This window comes from Pungitius pungitius, chromosome 8 (genome assembly GCF_949316345.1).
Source record: "Pungitius pungitius chromosome 8, fPunPun2.1, whole genome shotgun sequence".
Classification (NCBI taxonomy): Eukaryota; Metazoa; Chordata; class Actinopteri; order Perciformes; family Gasterosteidae; genus Pungitius; species Pungitius pungitius.
Window position 1 is genome coordinate 5,546,551 of NC_084907.1, and position 21,584 is coordinate 5,568,134.

A 21,584-nucleotide genomic window follows, 5' to 3' on the forward strand; every position below is an offset into this window, starting at 1 on the left:
ATATGAGTGGAGTCAAAACATAACTTAAGACAAGTGCACCGAATGAACTGGCAGCAGAGTACGAGTGATGTAAAGATCTAAAATACTCAGCTTAGGAAGGAACCAAGCACTAACACAACCTTTTCTTCTTGGTTAAGCAAAAAGAATTTGGTTTATGTAGAAACAAGCAATGTTTTGCAACTGGATTCCTCTCTTCTTCAAAAGAGTCAAAGCAAAAATGAAAAAACCCCAAATGAATACCCATCCCGTTGCACCCAGAATCCCCAACTCTTGAACATGTAGACGCTACTGACAGAGGAGGAGTTATACGTGTACAGTACATATATAAAATATAAATTCAGAAATATATTTTATATATTAAATTGTGTTATGGACCAGTCTCTTTTTCTACACAGCATTAAGGTGGTGTGACTGATTATCTTTTTTTCATATTTTTCTTCCAAATCTCAAATTTATATAAACCAAAGTGTCAAAGCAAAACAGACAAATTAAGGAACGAACAAATGTGAAGTGGGAGGTAGAACAACAACATAGCAGACACACGTAATTAAAGCCACAGACGAAAAGGCCTCCGCCCCGACAGCCCTCCCCACAAGGGGCGAGCCAGCACGGACCAGGTGGGACGGACCCGTCCAGCTGTACAGCGCAGTGAAACATATCTTACATATTAGCTCGGGTTTTTCTTTTCTTTTTCTTTTTTTTTTTACACGTACAGTCGTGATCAAGGCACAGGGATCGTCTACAAGTTTTTTTTTTTTCTTCAATAAAGTTGTACAAAATAATACATTTTACAATCTGTACAAGAATAATAGTCCAGCAGTAAAATAAAGACAGAAGTACTTAAAGCGGGACTGGGGGAGGTGAGCGAATTATACGAATGGTGAGGGGACGACGTTGTGGAAAGGGAAGAGGGACTGATGAGGGCTGGAGCGTCAAAGTGAGTATGTTTGTGTGTGTGTGTGTGTGTGTGTGTTCCAGGTAAAATTTGTGTCCTTTTGTGTTGTGATTTCCTAAGTTAAACCTTATATTTTCAGGTATTGAGTAGTTGTGTAACAGCAGCAGGGGCGCAAAGGATGTTTGTGTGTGTGTGTGTGTGTGTGTGTGTGTGTGTGTGTGTGTGTGTGTGTGTGTGTGTGTGTGTGTGTGTGCGCGCGCGCGCGCGCGCAGGTAGGGGGGGGTTTAAATGGTGCACAAAGGCACATCACACAAACAGTGTACACCAACACACAACATGGGGGGGAAAAAAAACTAACAAAAATGTATAAGTTGATTTGTGTTATTACAGGAATATATAATATATCTAAATATATACACACATATACATGTATAGATATGTATATATATATAAATATCTATATATAGCTTGTTTTTTTTTGCACTGCATGAAGTTCACTGGTATGCATGAATGAATGCATTGTATTTTTATTTATTTTTTCTTCTGTCCTTCGTACATTGGTTTCTTGAAGAGCAGCTCACGCGTTGTCCTGTGATCGAGTCACGCTCACGTCCACAGGCGGCCGTTAGTCAATTAGTGAGTCTGTCCGGGCAACAAAAAGACTCACAGCCCTCCTCATTGTCAGTATGCCACCCTCCACGTCCACTGTCTCCCCCCCCCCCCCCGCCCCCCCCCAGCCGCCACCTTCAGCCCGCCGCGAATGACATCGCTTCTCTCTCAGAGTACAAGATTTATTACAGCCTTTAACAACTGTTCAAAGGAGAAGGGCTTAGTTTTTAAAGGCTCTGTGTGTGTGTTTGGGTGATATGAGACATCAAAATCTAAGTGCTCTGAATGGCTTTAGTGTGTGTGTGTGTGTGTGTGTGTTCATTTATCTGAGAGAGATAGGGAGCTGAAAGGCGGGCTAGCCTGCACTGAAGGATTCCAGTTCTGACCCTCTTCCCTGGGTCAAACTGTAGCAGAGTACAGCAGTCGGTCCTGGCTGACGGTGCATGAAAACGTTATTGTATTCTGAATTGTGTTTCCTCCAAAAGAAAAAAAAGAAAAGAAAAGTCTTTCCGCTGTTCGGATCTTGTGAACTGGGAAAAGTAGTGTTGTGTCAGGACGAAGGGGAGGCCTCGGCTGCTTGCTGAACTTGGAGAAAGTGGAGGGGGTGATTGGCTAACTGGTCGTAGGGAGGTCTGGGAGGGGGGGGCCTTAGATAAGTAGGTTGGTAGGTACGAGTCAGCCGGACGCCGCCGCCCATCACAAGAGCTCGTACTGCCGTAGGTGCATCCTCTGTATGATGTCGCGACAGTCATTGAAGACGCGCCGGATGTTTTCTGTGTCCACGGCGCAGGTGAAGTGGGGGTAACAGTAGTGCCGCCCGTCCCCGCTGGCTGTACTGATCCTCTGGAAGATAAACACAAAAAGTACAGAAAAGTTATTTTTGACACATCGACGGACAACCGAAGAACCGTGACATATTGCAACTGTGATGTCGTTTTACTTTGGACCTTCCGTCCAAGTGAAAAACTAACAGCCTGTTTGACTTCATTATTTTAACTGATTCTAGGAAAAAGGACACCATTTAAAAAATAAATAAATTAAAGTCGATGTTGTGGAAACGTGAAGATTAGGTCTTCAGTTGATGTTACCTACACTGTTCTGTGAACCCAATGGGTAAACTCATGATATGAAACGTAAATAAAGGAAATGCTGAAACTCCAGCTTTGCACATACCAGAAACTCATCCCGAATGAAGTACTTTGCCCTCGTGACTCGGGGGTCCTCACCTGGCTCAGGTATTGCTGTTGAACAGGGAGAAATGTAGTCACCATGACGTCATTTTTAAACATTCTGTTCCTCCGAGCACAGACAATGATTACTTACAGAAAACCGTGTGGCTGACATTATTTGCAGTGGCTGTTTTTGTAGCTCAGTAAAACACGTAGTTGACCAGGTTGTTGTATTCTAGCTCATCACCCACACCGAGCCTATGAATGCGTTATTATTGATCATATCAGTTTAAACCTCTTACCGTCGTCGGGTGTCGTGTAGCGTGCAAACTCTGGAAAATACTCCTCAATTTTAGATTTGCCCGCCAACACCTTCTCAGCGAGCAGGTCCTGTTTGTTCAGGAAGAGAATTACCGAAATGGTCCGTAGCCACCTGGGGAGGGAAATGAAGATGAAGGTTTAGAGCCAGATCTCTTTGGACTTTTGTACAAAAAAAACAAAAAAACATTCCAGGTATGTTGCAGGAGAGCCCTGACGTGTACAGAGGCATGAGGTTTCGATAAGGCTGAGGCTGAAGGAGTCCTGGAAAGAACATTTGCTAAATGGCACTAAAGTGACACAGTGCTTTTAAAGTGCACTTAAAGTGAACAGAAATGTCTCAATCTGTTGCCTGAGAAATATCATTTTACAGAGGAAAATTAAGCTGTACAGAAAAATAAAAGGTTCAGTACGAACAAAACAAGGTATTTAATATACATTACTGTGTAAGGAAAATCAAATGTAGAATTGAATTAATACAACTATAAGATCAGAGAAAATATATTATTATTAACACAATATGACTAAAAACACACGTCCCACGACACCAGTAAGAGGAGTTTTGGTTCTCTGCGTGAATAAATATTTTAAGATTATGGGCACACAAAAGTCCTGTTGGATATGAGGGAAAAGACAAACACCAACTTCTGCATAAAAGAACACGCTGTACGTCAAAAGTGACTACGTGTGCATCACAACGCTAGTTTGTGCGATTCTCACCGGTTGTTCCAAATGTTCTTGAAAAGGTTGAGAGCTTCCTGTAGTCTGTTGGTCTGATTGTCCTCCCTGATCACCATGTTGTAGCTGCTACTCGCCACCACGAAGATGATGGCTGTCACATCTGTGCCCCACGCAAACAAAGACCAGTTAAATTAGCCAACAACACTCCAAAACCAAGTGCAAATTTATTTTAAAAAAAATCTGTTTTGTTTTACAATGAAGCAGCTCGAGCTACAAAAACCGTACCGTTAAAACACTGAATCCATTTTCGACGTTCGTCCCTTTGACCTCCAACGTCGAACATGCTGCGAGACAGAGGGAGTTAGAGGTTCACTTTGCGTTGGGAAGACAGTCAAATGTGAATCACATGAAATAAGATCTTTTCAACCAAATGAAAGTAAAAACCTTTTAGGAAATTGTGTTTATTACTCAATAACAAATTAGAATTACTTTTGTACACCCAACGATGCGATAAACTTTTTGTGGTAACTCACTGGAAATTGACTTTGTCTATTTGAAATCGTGTCTCAAAGATCCCAGATGTCAGCACTCGGCACCTCAACAGGTCCTGAAGGGCAGAGACGGAACCGGACAGTTAGATAGTTTACGATAAATATAGAAAAGGATTCAGGCATAGGAGAGAGTCACAAAGATGGACACAAAGTCATAAAAGCTGCTTTGTGTCAAATATAACAATCAGTGCAACAGATATTTTCAGTATTGTTTAATGTGTCAAGAAAGTTTTCTGAATAATTGATTTATTTGTTATAGTATTTTATGTGAAATAATGCCCTTCACAACTGCACAAGGTTTCCATGAAAAATCTCAAAAGCTGTGTTGAGCACTTTTTTCACCCTCTGCCAATCAATTTGGACTTTTTCCTTCTGGATACACTTTCAACAATTAATCAACTCTCAATGTGGTTCACGTTGAAATCAATCCACAAAATGACTGTTTTAGCCCTACAGAGCAGATTCAGTGCTTTCATGTGACACGTGTGTGTGTGTGTGTGTGTGTGTGTAAGATCTCACCTGATCAGTGGGTGTGTAGTCACTCTGCCTGACCACATCGATCCTGTCTAAGAAGCTGCAAAAGGAACAGAAAAATACAGTCAGTTAGAAGGCAGCTGCTGCACAGCAGGCACATAAAACAAAACAAAAAATACATAAACGCAGTAAAACATGAATGTTTCCACAGGTTGATTGAACTTTGCAACGGGTGAACAGTGTGCCTACCACACACATTACGCGCATCCTAGTGCATTAGTGCAAGCAAAATAAAGATGAGGACGAGGGTCCGTTAGCAGCCACCAGGGGGCATGTTTTTGAATTCACCGAGTTAGATCTGAGTCACCAGCAGCAGCAGTTTGCTCTGTCAAACCAGAGGAGCCTCGTCAATGGAGCTGCTGTAGTAATACTTGCACAGGAGGCGAGGTGTGTGTGTGCGCGCACTAGCATTGATGTGTATGGGCGTGGGCGGGAATGCAGGCCCACGGGGGCATCAGATTTGCAGAGCGCCTACCCAAATGAATGCTAATTGTTCCGATGAGCTGGCCTGCGTAAATGCTGCTTTTCAAGGTGTGTGTGTGTGTGTGTGTGAAAGAGAGATCTGCCCATGATGACTGTATCAGAGTCACCTGCTGGAGAAGTCAGCACTCCAAACAGGCCAAACGAAAGGTACTCTCACATGAGCATCTGTCAAGGTAACACAAGAACATTCCTCTCACGCATCCCAGGCTAAGAAGGAACAGTTTTAACTGCCCCGGCTGTTCCCCCATCACGCCCCCCCCTCTCGCACGTACAGAACAAAACACAGCGCGCGAGGACGGAGACAGGAGCAGCTCCGCTCAGATAGTGGAGGGAGGAGTGGGCCGACCTGAGGCTGAGGGCTGCGACGACACGTCAGCAGCGAGGGAATAACGTACAGAGGCGCTCGCAGGGCATCGGGGGATCGGTCAAGTGGAGTTCATACCACTGGCTGCATTTGATTCTCTTATCAGGGATTATCTCCCGTTTACACATTTTTTTTTGTTGCAGCGTTTACAGAGAAGGTCGCGGAAGCCCAACTTTTGCAGCACGAAGCCACAAAATACAAAACGACATTTGTCAACACATTTCTAAAAATACAATATTACGACAGAGAACATTAAAATTATTACCGACCACAAACAAGTATTATTGTTGTGTGTAAACTACGTGCCCGGAGGCACTTCAGTATCCTCATGACCAAGAGAATAAGACATGACCCAATCTCTCGTAGACAGTCATGGTGGATTAGACAGAAAAAAAAAAAACACAACACACATTTAGTTACTTTGTTTTTCCTTGTAAACAATTCTCTCTTCTGACTGGGTGATTAAATAAGCAGACACCTAGCAGTAACCCTGAGTTAGAACACAATTAAAGTGCTTTTTGCAAAATACTGGATATTTTTAGCATTGCCTTGAATATTTGCTAGGGATTTACTTAAATAAGACATTCAGGCCTCTAAAAAAATATTCAAATAAAACACGTAAAGGGTCAAACCCTCTTCGCATGCATTGACCCACTGAGACCAAACCGCAAGCAATACATTTATTTATTTAAAAAAAAAAGGTTTCCAGCCATATCTTCCAGTGGAGGTGTGACCCCCCCTCCCTCATTTGAAACAACCCCACCTCCTGTATCGACTAAATAAAAAACATCTTTCATGAATGTAACATTCCGCCTCCGAGCTGAGGCGATAATTTGCACAGAAAACGACACATATTTAATGGTCGAGGTGAATGTTTACACGGTCGACTAATGGCTAAACTAACAGCCAGGTACTATGCGTCAAGGCAGCGCCTCCCGACTCCACTTATTAATTTCCTGTAAGCCTGCTAAACGTAGACAAAAGCACTCCTCTCCCTCCCCGTCTGATGCTCGTGCCCCCCCCCCCGTCGTGAGCGATCGTCCGCCCCGGCCTTCTTAAACTGGAAAGGCGAGAGGCTCGCTAGTAGCCGCCTCTCGGGCCCCAAAAGGTATGCGACCCTCTCTGAGATAACTAGGAATGTGGCAGGCAGGGGTGAAATGTGACAAGAGGGCTGCAGGTAACACTGAGAGTAACATGGAGTGAATGGGGGGGGGGGGGGGGGGGCGAAGCTGCAACCGCTGGATTGGACGCACAGATGTAGGAAGAAAGAAAAAAAAAGAAAAAAGGAAGAAGAGAATGTTGGTATGAGACTGAAAGAGAAACAGAAGAAGACAAGCAGTTTGGGGGAACAAAAGGGACGCGTCTCATTCTGCACAAGCCCACACCGACACAGATGTTCGTATACAGCGGCGATCAAGCAGCCGGGGAGGCCGGGTTCCATCGGGCCCTGTGCAGGGGCCCCGCAGCGCAGCGAGCCTCTTTGTTGACAGCTATTCAGCCCCGGATCCACCCTCGGACATCATCCCCCCACCCGGGTCCCCCTGGATGCGACAACCTTCTTAATCTTAAAAACGCTGCGAGGACGAACCGGCTTCAAACGACGTCCGCAGAGGCCGAAGTCTTGTTTATCTACAGCTGCGGTCGGAGGCGGCGACACGCCCAGGACAAACACGCGGCTCATTTTTTAGCAGTTCTCCCTATTAATAGTAGCGCCAATAATAACTGCGCCTAGTAGGTTGAACTAAATAATAGTGGCTGCCCCAGTAACAGAGAGGTCTGCGGTGTATGAATAACCTGAGAGCGTTATTCTGGGGTGGCAGACAGGCCGAGTTAAACTCTGGATATACATAGTGGACTCCTGTCTGGAGAGTGGAAATAACCACAGTATTTACAAGAAAGGATGAAGTATATTCTGATCTTTTCTCTTAGCTACAGCCTATTTTAGGCATGTTAACACATTGTGGGGGGTTTAATATAGGACGCACCCGAAAGGAACACATTATCTGTGCATTTAAATCTGTATTCATATTTTTATGTTTCATTGAATTACCCTCGACACTTTATAATCAAATCCACAAGCGGAGACTAAATGCTTAAAATAAATCTAATTTAAAATTTCTGACGAGAATCATTTCCAAAATAAGACAACAAAATGTACTTTTTGTTGTTCACGTAAAGCTTCTTCCTTAAATAGACGGCTCTCAAAAATGTTTACATTGCCTTTAGACACTCAAAATTGCTTTGACTTCAGTATTCAGTACCACAAAGCTGATGACCCCATAATGCATTCATTTATCCTGTTAAAGTGGTAGTATTAGGACAAAGGATTACCCAGATTATGAGCTACTATACATCTTCAGCTCTACCAAGGATTAGGCCGCTCTGAGGACCCGTCTGGCCTCCACGCTTACAGCTGCATGGAATTATTAGCATCAAAAAAATATATTACAACACAAGCAGGTTCAAGAGGACAAAAGTTACTGATCATTTAAAATTCACCTCATGTGAACACTTCAAAGCCTTTGGCCTTTTTGTCAGGGTTCATTATGATCCACACAGAATATCTGGGGACTTTTGCTCTGCATTTGAGCAACACACAGACGGTAAAAAAAATTAACAAGCAACTTATTTTCAGATTGAATTCATGTCCATTTAAAATTTGCAAAAGCTAAAATCATCTCAACGGCCTGGTTATGAACAAGAAAAACTAATTTAATACTTCTGCCAAACTGAAAATGAAATGGGATGAAAAGCTCAAAATTAAAAGATGCAATTGTTTGTTAAATCCATAAACTTAACGAGAAAAAGGGTTAAAAAATAGCAACACAAAATGTAGACCTCCTTGTGAAATATCTGATGCGACAATTGTAACGTAAAAAGAATGACCAATGTCACATAATTATTTATGTTTAAACTGCAAGTAACAAAAGCAGCTTTAACAAATTGTTCTTCATAAAACTCCTACCATCATTGTGAAGTTTCCTGCTAAATTGCACATCTACCTTGGAAAGTCAGACTAAATCAGCAAATCAGATTCACAAATGAAAAAAAAGACCCCTAAGCTTCAAAGGCCTCCTAAACACTAACTCATAAAAGTCAGAAAATGGCCTCGGCGCTTCCTCAACAGGGGAAAAGATGGCGCGGGGCTTCGCCGCTTCTTCAGACGTTGACGCCTGAGATTGTGAGCCGACCAAACCAAAAAGACTCCGGCAGCCGATCCCTAATCAAACACACATCCAGCAGGAGAGAGGGGGGGGGGGGGGGGGGAAGGAGGAAAGAAAAGAGAGAGAGAGAGCAGGCTGTGTCTGACATTACAGAGTTGCTCCAAAAATAGCTCCCTGGCGCCCTGGCCAACAGCTTGGTTGTCATGGCGACAGAACCACAGGCGCTATAAATAGACAATCGGCTCCAAATCTTGTGCGACTGGAGAGAGGCCAGAAAAGGGGAGAGAGAGGGAGAGCGGGAGGGAGAAAAGAAAGAGGAGGATGGGTAGAAAAGGAAAAAGGGAACGAAGGAATGACTGAAGAGAAGGAGAGAAGCAGAGTGAGCAACAAAGACGTTCAAAAGGGAGAGAAATGCAGAGAATAAAGTGGGTCAGAGAGGCAGAAAGAAAAAGAAAATAAATAAAAAACAAATTAAAGGAGTTAAGAAAAGAAAGGGAAAACACAAATAAAAGTGAGGATTAATAAACAAAAGAAACACCAAAGAGAGAGAAAGAAATTATTAAATAAGACAGATCAGAAACAAAAACTGAAAATGAATGAAATAATATGAAAAACCAAGAATATGCAATCAAAAAGAAAAAAGGGACAAACTAAGAACCAACAAGAAAATGACAAATGTTGGAAAGAACAGAAAACTAATAAAACAGAACAATATGAAGAAGGCAAGGGAGCCTATAGCAATGAAACAAACTAATGACACAAGAACAAATTAAAGAAATGAAAACATGAGGCAAACAAAAATTGGGCCAATAGTGGTCGAAGAAGCTCTAGTGTGAACACGGGGCCTCTAAACAGCCGCTGAACGCAGAGAGAGACACAATCATTGAGGAATGATTCGCTAAATCACAAAGCAGTGAGCAGTGAGCCCCCCCCCCCCCACCCCCGCTCACCTTTGACACTATAAAAGTGGAATACACACTTCAACCCCCCCCCGGTCACAATTGAAGGCACAATCAAGCACCCTAACTTCAATCAATGGACTGTTGCAGTTGATTTAGTCTGAAACCGCTCACAACAGGATCTGTGAAGTATGTGAAGTAACTGGGTCATGATTTCTGAGGAGAGACATTGCAGAGCAGAGGTTTTTTCTAAAATGTATTTTAGGCGCTTTGAGCACCACAAGGCGAGTTCCATCTAGTTCCATTTTATTCCACAGATGACAAGATATCCCCAACATTCTGCTTCTCACAACAAAATATGAATTGATAGTTCATTTTGATAGCATTGTTTTATATATTATATTCAATAATATAGCTATAATTATTTTTTTTCTAAAGATTTTCGCATTTTATGGAAGGTTAGAAGTGGGCCTTCCTGAAGCCTCGGGCGGTTGCTTGGCAACGTCACTGTGACAACTAGCAGTACCACATTCAGAAACAAAGTGATTTAGGATTGAGGAGGAGGTGGGGGGGGGGGGAATATTTCAGGGCGAAGTTTACAACTCCATGACGAAGTACAGAAACCAGACAAACAGGCCTCCTCTTCTGAGACACAAACCCGTTCACCTCATCAACCACAACAACAACCATGGAAACAAACTGTGTGACCATATGAAGGGTCGGGAGGTGTTGATGAGAAAACACACGAACACACACACACACACACACACATTTTGGGAGCATGACGGAGCAAAAACAGCCAGGGATGCGTCAGTGACTTCCGTCCCATCGGACGCAGGCGGCTCAGCATCACTTCCCGTCAGCTTCTTCTCCGCTTGTGTTTGTTTTCATCACGACGTCGGGTGACATCATTCGTGTGGGCTTTTGTTTTTGTTAAAAAGGAAGCGGCGGAGGCGTGCGGGGTTCTCCTGACTTTCCCCTCACCGATCCAAGGTTGACATTTTCATTTTATGCTAACGGCCTTCATCAATAATGCTGAAGTTGTCTCTCTCCAAACACACTCGCTCATTCTTTCTCCTCCTGCAGCCCGCCTGGGTTAAAAATAGCTCTCCTCTCTCTCTCTTTCTCTGCTTCTCCGTTTACATAAGCACACAGAGGGGGGAGGGGAGCACTTCCGGTCTGGCCACCCAGCCCAGCATCTGATCCATAACACTGAGGCTGCTGGGTGTGGGAGAGGAGAGGAAAGGGTAGAGGAGAGGTCCCATAACGCAGGGAAGACCTCTTTCTGTTTCAAATCGGTGTTGATGTTTTTTCATTTCAGTGGTTCCGTCTCTCCGTTTACTTGGAACGCTCTCTGCCCACAATCACATCTCAAAGGAAGGTATGGGAGCGCTTCGTCAGCATCATTTCGATTAGAGCCATCAGTGACATAATACACGGAAAAGAAACACGGCAAAACACAGGGACGGATTTATCAAATATTTCATTAAAAAAACAGAGGATCGAAGATGTGAGGCAGAACGTCAGTTTGTCCAATTTTTTAACACCCTCATTAATCACTTCCCGACCACACAGATCTATCTTGAGACCTTTTGGAGGGTCCGGAGCCATAGGTTAGGACCAACTAAAGCTTTACATAGAGTAGTTAGAACTGGTTTGCCGCCAAATAGATAATCAGTATTATATATATATATATATATATATATATATACTCATAGAGGACAGTTTTTGGCAGCATAACTACTTTTAGTTTCAATACTTTTTTGGTGATAAAATGAATGTTCTTTTACTTGAGTAAGAGTTTGAATGCAGAACGTTGGTTACTGCAGCCTCCACCCTTCAAGAGCTCCAGCTTCATGTGACCACTGCCTTAGAACACAGACAGGCCTGACAGATTAAAAAAGGCAGATAAGACAAAAAAATACCAGAAAAAGCAACCAAAAAAGAAAAGAAAAAAAGAAAAGAAAGTTTGGAAACAGGAGGGAGAACTGTGATGAGGGAGGTTTGGGAAACGGAAGGGGTTTTTTTTGCTTCTCATCCTTCGTGAAGAATCATTTTCATACACAAAACGCTGATATTGACAAAAGTCAGCAGCGACGCCCGAATCGCTATCATTACCCGCACACACACCACCACCCCCACCCCCCAGTGGATGGAACCAGGGACAGGTCTATGCTACACGGTGGTGCTTTTAGCCACGTGCTAACATTAGCATGATAACATGCACGCAATGTCCCCTCTAACTGTTGAAAGTCTGCCATGCTACGCATCTCAGTTTAGCACGTTAGCGCGCTAACATAATTAGCACTCGATACAATGGCTACTGAACCAACGTATCGGACCACTTGAACTGTAGACGTGTAAATGTTTTCATGGTTGCCGAGGCCTCCAACGTTGACCCTGTAGCTTGCCCTCAATGCTGTATCACACAAGGACACACACACACACACACACACACTGTAGGTAGCGCAGCGTTCAGTTGCCTCGTGAAGCTCGAACCTTTCCCCTCACGGTCTGCGCACGAGCGACCGAACGCCCCACAGTGGGACTGCGCATGCGTTTGAATTCAAATGTCACAGCGAGAAGAAGTCCGTCTCAGTGTCGGCCTCCACATTAGAAATGGATGCACGTCTAATCGAACGTGTACGTGTGAAGGTGGGAAAAAGGAAAAGGGGGAGCTCACTACTGCGCGCAGTCGATGAGTTGATATTCGTTGGACCTTTCCCAGCAGGCCCGCACGCCCTCGTCCTGCCAGAGGATCTTTGTATGGTCATAAAACTCCTGCAGAGAAAAACAAGAAGGGTCTGGATCAACAGCACAACTAGAACATAACAAAGATAACTGAGAGTCAGACTCTCGTTTTAGAATCCCTGGAAAAAAAGAAAACTAAAAAAAGAAGAAGAAAAAAAGACAATTTCAACAAAAAGAGCTGAAGGAGTGAGTGCGTCAGGAAAACAAGAACCGCAAATAGCAAACGCTTTGTGTCCTTTATATACATTTCTCTGAGCTTTCCAGGCAGAAGAGGAGAGATAAGTAAGACGAGCTGTTCCCTGAAGACCAACTGAACACATTGTCCCCTTACCTGCGCAATCATAGAAACTAAATAAACAATGCAATGTCACGTAAAGCGTTGAAGAAAAAGGCGCGTTGCTTATTTACCCAAAAAGGCCCCAGCCGAGAGAAAAGATGGGAGAAGACTCCCTGCGATCAACCAAAAAGGGATCAGCAACTAATTTGATTAATGAATAATTGTTAGTTATTGTTTAAATGTCAACATTTAGTGCCTCCGTTTGTCTTAACATGACCGTAAACTGAATTAATAATTTCCGGTACTTTATACAGAAGAAAGATTGATCGGGAAAACAAATGGCGGCTTATTTGATGAGAATAATAATAGTCAGCTGCAACCGTAAAGAGGGGAAAAGGAGGATGGAAAACGTGATGAAGAAGCCCCGTGAACAGACGTCGGGGTTAACGTCATAACCCTAACCCCATAATGGGGAGAGAGAGAGAGAGAGAGAGAGAGAGAGGAGCAGCAGATGAGAGGCAGGAAACGGAAGGGTTCAGCGAGTTCAGCGGGAGGCGGAGAGCTTTGTGCGGAGACAAGGCTCGGCTGTCCCTGCGCGGGGGGCCTATCTCCTCACTGCCATCTACAGAGGGTCACGTACAGCGCGGACAAGCACAAATACGCCATTATGAATGTAGAGTGTAGCCTTTCAAAACCCTCGGTGCAACAGAGAGAGGAGGCACGTTTGACGAACATGTTTGGAAAGATTTTTTTTTAACAAAACAAAATAGAAAAAAAGATTCGTTTTCAAATAATAAAAAAGGAGTAAACAGTTTAATTTGAGTACTTAGCATAAAAGTTCAGTTAATTCGTTATTTGTGTTCCGTTTCACTTGAATTAAAGGCCTCGATACAAATCGGACTAAATGTTTCTCTGGTAATTTAAAGAAACTATCCTACCTGAAAAAAGCAAAGACCCAAGTTGGGTTGCTGAATTTTGTTAAAAACTTGTAAGGTAATTTTGTGATTGTTGAATTATATTGATAAGGTGGAAGCAAGGACAATCAGGAGAGGGCAAATACCCTGGGTACTTTTTCTTTTACACGGCGTGATCCGTTTAATCATAAACAATTTTTTCTTCTGTGAGAATTACAACTAAACGAATTACCGATTAGAAACGAAGCTCAAGAGGAAATCAAGACTTTGGAGTTTCAATCCAGGCCTTGTGCTTATTTTTCCCTCCCTCTCTGCTGAAGGCAGAGTCAACCAGTCCGACTGGTTTCCATTAGGCCGTCAGGGCGGGCGAGGGGGAGCGGGTGGAGGAGGTGGAGGAGAGGCTGAGCCTATTAAATAGTTTTCAACTGTATTCTCCTTCCTGAGCAGACACCGATTGACTGGGTGGATTCAAAAGCCAAAACCTTTTGGGCTTCTTCTTGTGTATCCAAACTTTCCCATGTTAAAAAAACAAACATAAAATGCTAATAAACAGAAAGCAATTGAGTTACTAGCTTATAACTAGCAATAAGGTTGGATTAATTATCTCACGTAGTGTAATTATTTAAATCTGCAAACATATTTTGAACCACCATATCAAATCAAATCATCTAGATCTAGGTTGCATGAATTTAGACATACCCCAGTAAATATTTCACGGCATTTGGAAAAAAACAATTGAATTTTAAATGAGTTTTAATCATGAGAATTTGGACAGCTGAATAAGGGCTTTTATTTGAATCCTGAAATGTAGCAAAAACTGTTGCTACATTTTTATTTTGACATTAAACATAACGTAATTTTTGATTCATGACAATTTCCAGGAGCAGAATATGACTTATTCAAAAATCATGTTTTGTTTAACAAGCAATCATAAAACCCAAATATGAAAATTTCCCTGATATAAACACAGAAAAAACACAAATCTTTACTCAATCACCAAAATTGTCAAGAAATATTTTCCTATATTATCAATTAAATTTGACCGATTGCTTCAGCTTAAATCACAAAACTTCATCCTAGTTGGTTTGGTCTTTGCATGATGCATCATGCGTGATAGTGCAGTGAGCCTCTTAGAGGCCTTAATGGGGAGGTGGGAACCTCAAGGGGGGGGGGAATCCCTTTGAGTCACAGGTCCCTCTACACACATTTAGGCTTATTACACACAATTAGTGTAAATAGGCTGTGCGGATCCCCCAGGTGAGAGGCTCATTTAATTGACAGCCTCCCAAGCGGAAGCACACCTGCTAATTGCTGAATCAGCAGGTGGATTTCTAAAGACTGCCATGTGAGACACCGTATCAAATCGCTTCCAAATGTAACCGCTGGTAACAGGATGTATTACTTTGATCGGCACAACATCGGCCTCCAGGTGACGTGTGCAGGAGTTAGAGAGTCAAAAGATCCCGAGGTGGTGAAGTGAAACTTACCGAAGAAAACTCAAAATCCTTCTGGAGTACTTGGTTGAGGACGTAGTCGAAGCGGCTCCGGTTTGCGGGAGAGGCTATTTGGCAGGGCGGCGTCAGCGTCGTCATGGCGGCAACTATCGTCTGGATGGAGGGACAAAATTCATCGCACAAAAAGAGCTGAATTTCAATACAGGTTCATTTTAAAGATTAAGCACGGCCGGAACTTCTTAGTCAATATTTTATAAAAAGGAAGTTTTTAAATTGATAATCTAATCTGTATTAATCTGAGGTTTGAAACCGTTTTCTTTTAATGCTCAATTGTATTGCTTTCTTATGCTCCATACCATTTGCACGGAAGGATAAGTGCAACAAATCATTAAAAATGGGCCTAAAGATGAATGTCTTACCTCTATAGCTTCTTTAATGTTGTTTTTAATATCGTGGATTTTCTGTTTTTTCTCCCTGTAAAGAACCAATAAAGGTTATTGTTTTGCACACACACAAGCCTTATTTAAAAGAAAGAAAGGAAGAAAGGTTTGATTTAAGAAAATGTGATTATTACATTTTCATAGGAAGATGGGAAAGAAAATCCTAAATAAGACAGAAATATATGTGCTTGAAAACTAAACCTGGACAAGAATGTTCATTAAAAAGTTAGACGCTTGTTTTTTTTTCTTCTGTCATGTTGTCAACAGGTTTGGTGGGAATTCTCTGTGCAATATAAACGTGTCTGTCAGCCTGCAGTACAACATTTGCTGTACATTTTCTGGCGTTTTTCTACATCCAATATTAACTAAACCACCATGAAGTAGGATCGAATATATTAGCAACTGAATATGCCGTGCGACATACTTTGTTTACTGTTGCAAAGACAAACACCGACAGCACAGCACAGCACACTTAAGTTGATGAAATCTGTGGGCCGCGTCGCCGATATCAGCATAAAAAGGTCTGACATTACACGCGTCTATTCAGAAACCAGACAAGAGGCAAGCGTGACAATTGAAAGTAAGATTTGGTACCGAAATTCCTCAAATGAAACAACCTGAGAGCTGCTTACACAATCCTACTGAGCAGAGACAAAAGCATAGCAAACACCACGCATGTTCCCTTTAAGTGCAGTGCGCAGTATATCTTGTCAACATTACAGCCGCCAACTGCATTCCTCAGGTTGAGCAGAGGGATTTCAAATTAAAAGCATGGATGAATGTGTTCTGTTTTAAGCAAGTCCGGTAAAAAAAAAAAAAAAAAAAAAGTACCAGTCGCTGCATCCAAACTCATGCCTGAGATATGACCTTTGAGATGGTATTCATATCTCCTCAGGACAAGTCTCTGTTACAATTGTTTTCATTTCATATTGGATGTTACTGGCATGATGTCTATAACTTGATAAATCACTATCAATCCTTTAGGATGACGTTTTGGTCTCTGGATCCGATCGACAGGAAAGAAACTGGGATAACTGTATATTTATATTTCACAGAGAGAACACAAGGTGACTGTTTTTTTAACTATTCGTTAGAGTAAAAAAAAAGAAGCTTGCAACAGGAAGTTTTATTTGTTTTAAATCATTCTGACTCAAAGTCAAGAAAACCAGTGATGCCCGTTTCAATTTTAGTGTGAAAAGAAACATCATCAATGTGATTGTTTCCTCGAGGGAAGGAGATGGTTGAGCTCAAGAGTGCTTCCAGAGATCTTGCCTTGTTCCTTTATTTCATTCAAATCGACAAAAAGAAAAGGAGACTACATTTCCTCCGATTGGACCTCAACAATCATCCCTTTCAGCCTCCTCCCTCCCCTCTGCACCCAAGGGGGAAACCCAGACCAGGTGAAACCTTCCAGGCCCAAACCGGCCCAGTGAGGCGTTCGACTGTGGACCGCCGGAGCGTCTCCGTCTGCGAGGAGCAACTGTTCCACACCACCCAAAAATAAGCACAGGATGATGATGATGATGCTCCTACCCCAAAACCCCTTTCTAGGAAAAGGACGATCAAGAATAGATAATGTCACTATTGTTTCCATGGCGTCGACTTTGGACCGCGTTTTGGGAAACTCACAAAGGCAGGGTGGCTCCAAAGGACCCAGGGCCGTGTTTCCACGAAGAAAAAAAAAAACAACCTCAAACAGATAAAAGCATTCTCCTCGTGTCACGCCAACTTCTTATTTACTCACAGACATCAGCACAAAACCTTTGACTTCATGTCGCATGGCCTTTTTTATGACAAGAGTCCCTCCGTTCCAAAACGAAAATAAATATTTGTTTACCAGCCTGGTGACTAGATTATACACCGACTCATGTTACAAAATAAAGAGGACAAGGGTTTCAAAGGAAAGTTGCATTATCACTTTGAAAGCTACGACGATAGTGAGATTTGTTTCTACTCTGATACTTGTCAGTAGACCTTTGTGTATGAAGTGATACAGACATCATGGCGATTAGAAGACATCGTCATAAGTTTATTTCCCATCAATCTGCCGATTCTTTTGAATTGTTAAATAACTTATTTAGTCTGTAAAATGTAAAAGAATATCCAACGGTTTATGGCGGTTCAAAGAGCCGTTCCCTTTCCCCAGTGCTTGGGTAGCATCACCCAATAACTCATAATTAGCTATTTCTCACCTACATTGTGTAAATAAAAGCACCCAAACTGTCCGTGGTGGTTTCGTGGCTAAATGTGTGAGTGATTAACAACAGAAGTATTGAATAAAACATGGAGGGTAACCCAACACTTACTCTGCGTTGAAGCCATTGACGTGCAGTATTCGCATCTGTTTGACTATCGTGCTTTTCCCGGATTCACCGGCCCCTGAGAGCAGAAAAACAAAGTGTTCATTAAGAGTTGTGCCATTGACTACTACCCTGAGGCCTTAGGTGAAGTAGTTGCTCTGCAGATTAGGATCACACATGATAAGATTATGGCTAAAGGTGAAACCCGTGGTCTCAAACCTTTTTACCCATTGAAGAGAACCACAGTGTGTAGTTGGGGCCCTTTGTTGCATACGTCTCTTCACCGCTAGAAGTTTAACCATAAAGACAAACTTGTAGTTGATTAAGAAAGCAGCAATGACAAGAGAAAAGTCCTAAAAAAAAAAGTAGAGCAAACTCGACCAACGGTTAAATGCTGCAGATGCACTTTTGCACAATGTGATGTATTTTATGTAAAAATGAGCTCTTTAAATCCAAACATTTCACTAAGTTTAGGTGGGAGGTTGAGTGTGAGACTAACTCGTACATGGTCGTGTACTTTTACTGAATTAAAGGATCTGAGGACTTTCTTCCACCACTGCTTCCAGATGTGAGAGGGGACGAGGGCGGGAAGAATGGGCCTGACCGGTATCACAAGAGGAGCTTACGATATGGTCACGTATCGTGTTGTTTCTTAGAAGACGTGAGATGTTAGAAGTAAGCCTTGATAAATACATTCAATAAATAAGGCGCAATAAAATAAGTTAGAAGCTCACAGATGTTTGTGAGGAAAAGAAAAGAAAAAAAAAGCTCCTTTGCCTGTCCCAGTGGACTGAAAATAACAGGCCATCACAGGTCCTTACCTCAGCCAGGCTGCAGGCCTGAGTGAAGGAGTACACGTACAGCATCGATTTCAGATTAGCATGAACAGGACGCTCTATCGAGGGGAAGCCAGTAATCCCAATAGTAATCCCAATGTGCTCTCTGCACTGCAAGAGGCTCAACGGGGTAGAGGGTGGGGGGGGGGGGGGGGGGGGGTCAGGCTCCATCATCCAATGGAGGCCCGGATGATGGAGCCAAATTATCAATAGGTTTGAAAAAGGATTTTTGCAAAAAGTGAGCTCCTGGTCCGAATCATGGAGTCCAAGTGACTCGGGTGGTGGGGGGCGGGGGGTGTAATTCTCACACACAGAGACACACACACACGCTTTATGGAACGCCTGTTGGGGTGGACTTCCAGCCTCTCCATGCTGCCTTCACACAAATGGCTGGTCCCCCCCCCCCTCCCCGTCCCCCGTCCGTCACGCGTTCAGAGATCACGCTCCGTAACGACCTGCTTTTCAACCGTCCCGTGTCTCGAGGCACTGTGAAACCTGGTGGTGTAGTGACATCACGTCATTGCATCATAAATCCATGGCTCACCGTTTTGGCAGGAAGGAGGGGGGGGGGGGGGGGAGGGGGTACCATTTAATATCCACAGGTGAAAAAAACACAACAACAAAAAACACTGGTACGGTTCTGCAACGCTTCACCACAAAATGCCCCCCCCCACACACACACACACATTAAAGATATTCATTTTAGAGAGACCTACCTAACAGCAGTAGCCGGTGAGTCGCCCGGTAAATCTGTTTGTCCTTTTGGAGCTGCTTCTCTATCTTTTTGTTGGCTTCCCTCTGCGCCTTCTCCTCATTGCGTTGGTCTTCGGTCTTACTATTGCCCAGACAGCCCATCTTCCCAAAAACCCACTGATAGGTCCAGGGGGGGGGGGGGTGTTGGGGTGAGAGAGAGGGAGAGAGAGAGAGAGAGAGAGAGGCAGGGTGGGTGGCTGTTTTGGTGGGGAGGAGGGGAAGAGGGGAAGATTGGGAAGGGGGGGAGGAAGGAGGGAGGGTGTTGATCAGAAGAAAAGTCAATCAATCCTAAATTCCTAGAGTGGCTCAGCAGAGGAACACCTGGCTCAAAATGGGAGACATTTCTGTCGCCAGATGACACGAGACGTAAAACCTGTTAGGCAGAAGACGGTGTCCCCCCCCACCACCCCCACCACCACCACCAGGCTGCGGCCCGGTGGACGCGGTTATTAACTGGCAATTTAAAATCAACAAGAGGTCACTCCAAAAAAGGGAAATGAGGCTTTTCTACGCCGTAAATCCGCAATGAAGTCATCCACGGTGGCAGCAGAGAGCCGACGGGAAACGGCCAGCCTTGGGACGCACATGAATGAACGTCACCGGTTCTGCTAAACGTGCTTTAACAACTAAAGAAAAACTCAAACTAAAAAAAAAAACGCCGGCTTTTTTAAACATTTAGTTTCCTTCACGTTATGTTTAAATGCCTTAACAAACGTCTCCTCCGGAGCCCATCTTCAGAAAGAAAGCTCACGCTGCCCATTCAATGCGTTTACACTTACAGCCCGGGGTGGGTTCTTTTCGGCCCACACACTCCTCTTCTTTAAAAGTATATTCCGGGTTATTAATTTTAGGGGGTTGTTTGCAAACCAACTAACCGAACACATCACAGGGCGGGTGTGAATTGTTTTTTTTTGGTGTTGTTTTCTAATTCCTCTTAAAATGACGGCATGCTTCTTTCTCTCTAATCACAACCGTCTCTACAACACATTCTACACCTTTTTGGGGGGTGTTTTAGGGGAGGAGGGGAGTTGCTGTCGTTGACGTTAGCGACCTTATCAATAATATCCTGGTCTTTTAGCCGACGACAAAATTATTTCCTCTCCCTTCAACAGATGCTGGTGCTTGCTTTTTTTTATCCCCCGTTTTATAAATCGCCGGGTTTGACCAGACCCCAAAAAAGAAAAAAAGGCCTCTTCTCCATCCCTTAACGTTAATTTGTATTTCTTCCTCTCAGTCGGAAAGCTTGTCCGCGGGAGCTCGTGCAGCTTTTTTTTTTTTAAGCAGTTGCACGTCCTTGAATATTAACGCGATATCCAGGTGATAGTCGCAGAAAATCCGTCCGTTATTCCCCCGTTTGGCGCAGGTTCAGCCCGCTGTCAAGTCTCTCGGCGTTTTTTTTTTGTATTCCCTTTGAGTCCGTGTGGCAGATTGTGGTTACATGTGCATGATATACATGAACATACCGCGGTGTTTTCAGTCACTGGTCCAACGGCGAGACATTAGTCTTTTTTTTTGACCGCAGACAGGCCGCGTCTGCTCAGGTGGACCGGTCGGGGAAACGAGAATCGTTTCTTTGCGGCGTTACTCTGAATTATTTTGACCCCCTTTTTTCTCTGAGAATTGTACATTGAGATAGATAGCGCTGGAGAGGTGGGGTGGGGCAAACGGCTCTCACGGAACCCTGGGAACGAAGAAGTGTCGTCAAGCTGCGCGCGACGACGGTTTCAACTTCCGGTCAGAGCTTTAGAAAATAAAGCTCCCTAAACGTCCGTTGTGTCCCGAGATGTTGGGGACAATCATAATACTAATGCTAATTAGAATAACGTTTATTTGAATTGTTCGATTGAGGAGCATGCTTCTTAAGTCTTTTTGGAGAGTAATAAAGGAGTTACTATCTCTCTTCTTGTCTTAAACCTAGTGAGAAAAACAATTGACAAGCCTAAATCAGAGAACCTCAGAGCTTTCTGCTGATGACGTATGGCTGCAACTTGTAGACAAAACATAGGATCTCTCAGTGCTAGAATGACAAATAAAGTGACCAAATACGTTTATGCTTCTAAAACATTTTGGCTTCTGACATTGTGGGGTTCTTTGCAATGTTTGAGGTGGCTGAGCTGTTGGTTCTGGCAAAAGAACATTTTACCTGAAAAATCTGCAGAGGGTCTCATTAAAGTATTCATTTAGATGACCTA

At 43.3% G+C, this 21,584-nt stretch overlaps 1 protein-coding gene across 2 annotated transcripts; it reads right to left on the reverse strand.

The window, feature by feature from the left end:
- Nucleotides 1–1,622: 1,622 nt before the first annotated feature.
- LOC119229533 (guanine nucleotide-binding protein G(s) subunit alpha-like) lies at nucleotides 1,623–21,090 on the reverse strand. Of its 2 annotated transcripts, none has more exons than XM_037489981.2 (13): nucleotides 20,856–21,090; nucleotides 19,356–19,509; nucleotides 17,810–17,882; nucleotides 15,483–15,537; nucleotides 15,097–15,216; nucleotides 12,351–12,448; nucleotides 4,743–4,797; nucleotides 4,206–4,279; nucleotides 3,958–4,016; nucleotides 3,712–3,832; nucleotides 2,976–3,106; nucleotides 2,678–2,745; nucleotides 1,623–2,347 (listed from the first exon to the last, which is right to left on the reverse strand). In XM_037489981.2, exons 2-13 carry the CDS (start codon nucleotides 19,492–19,494, stop codon nucleotides 2,201–2,203), a joined length of 1,140 nt encoding a protein of 379 aa, XP_037345878.1. In that variant the 5' UTR covers nucleotides 19,495–19,509; nucleotides 20,856–21,090; the 3' UTR covers nucleotides 1,623–2,200. The 2 variants fall into 2 exon arrangements, with proteins under 2 accessions (XP_037345878.1, XP_037345879.1); XM_037489982.2 differs by having other exon boundaries at nucleotides 19,356–19,589.
- Between the last annotated feature and the right edge of the window lie 494 nt (nucleotides 21,091–21,584).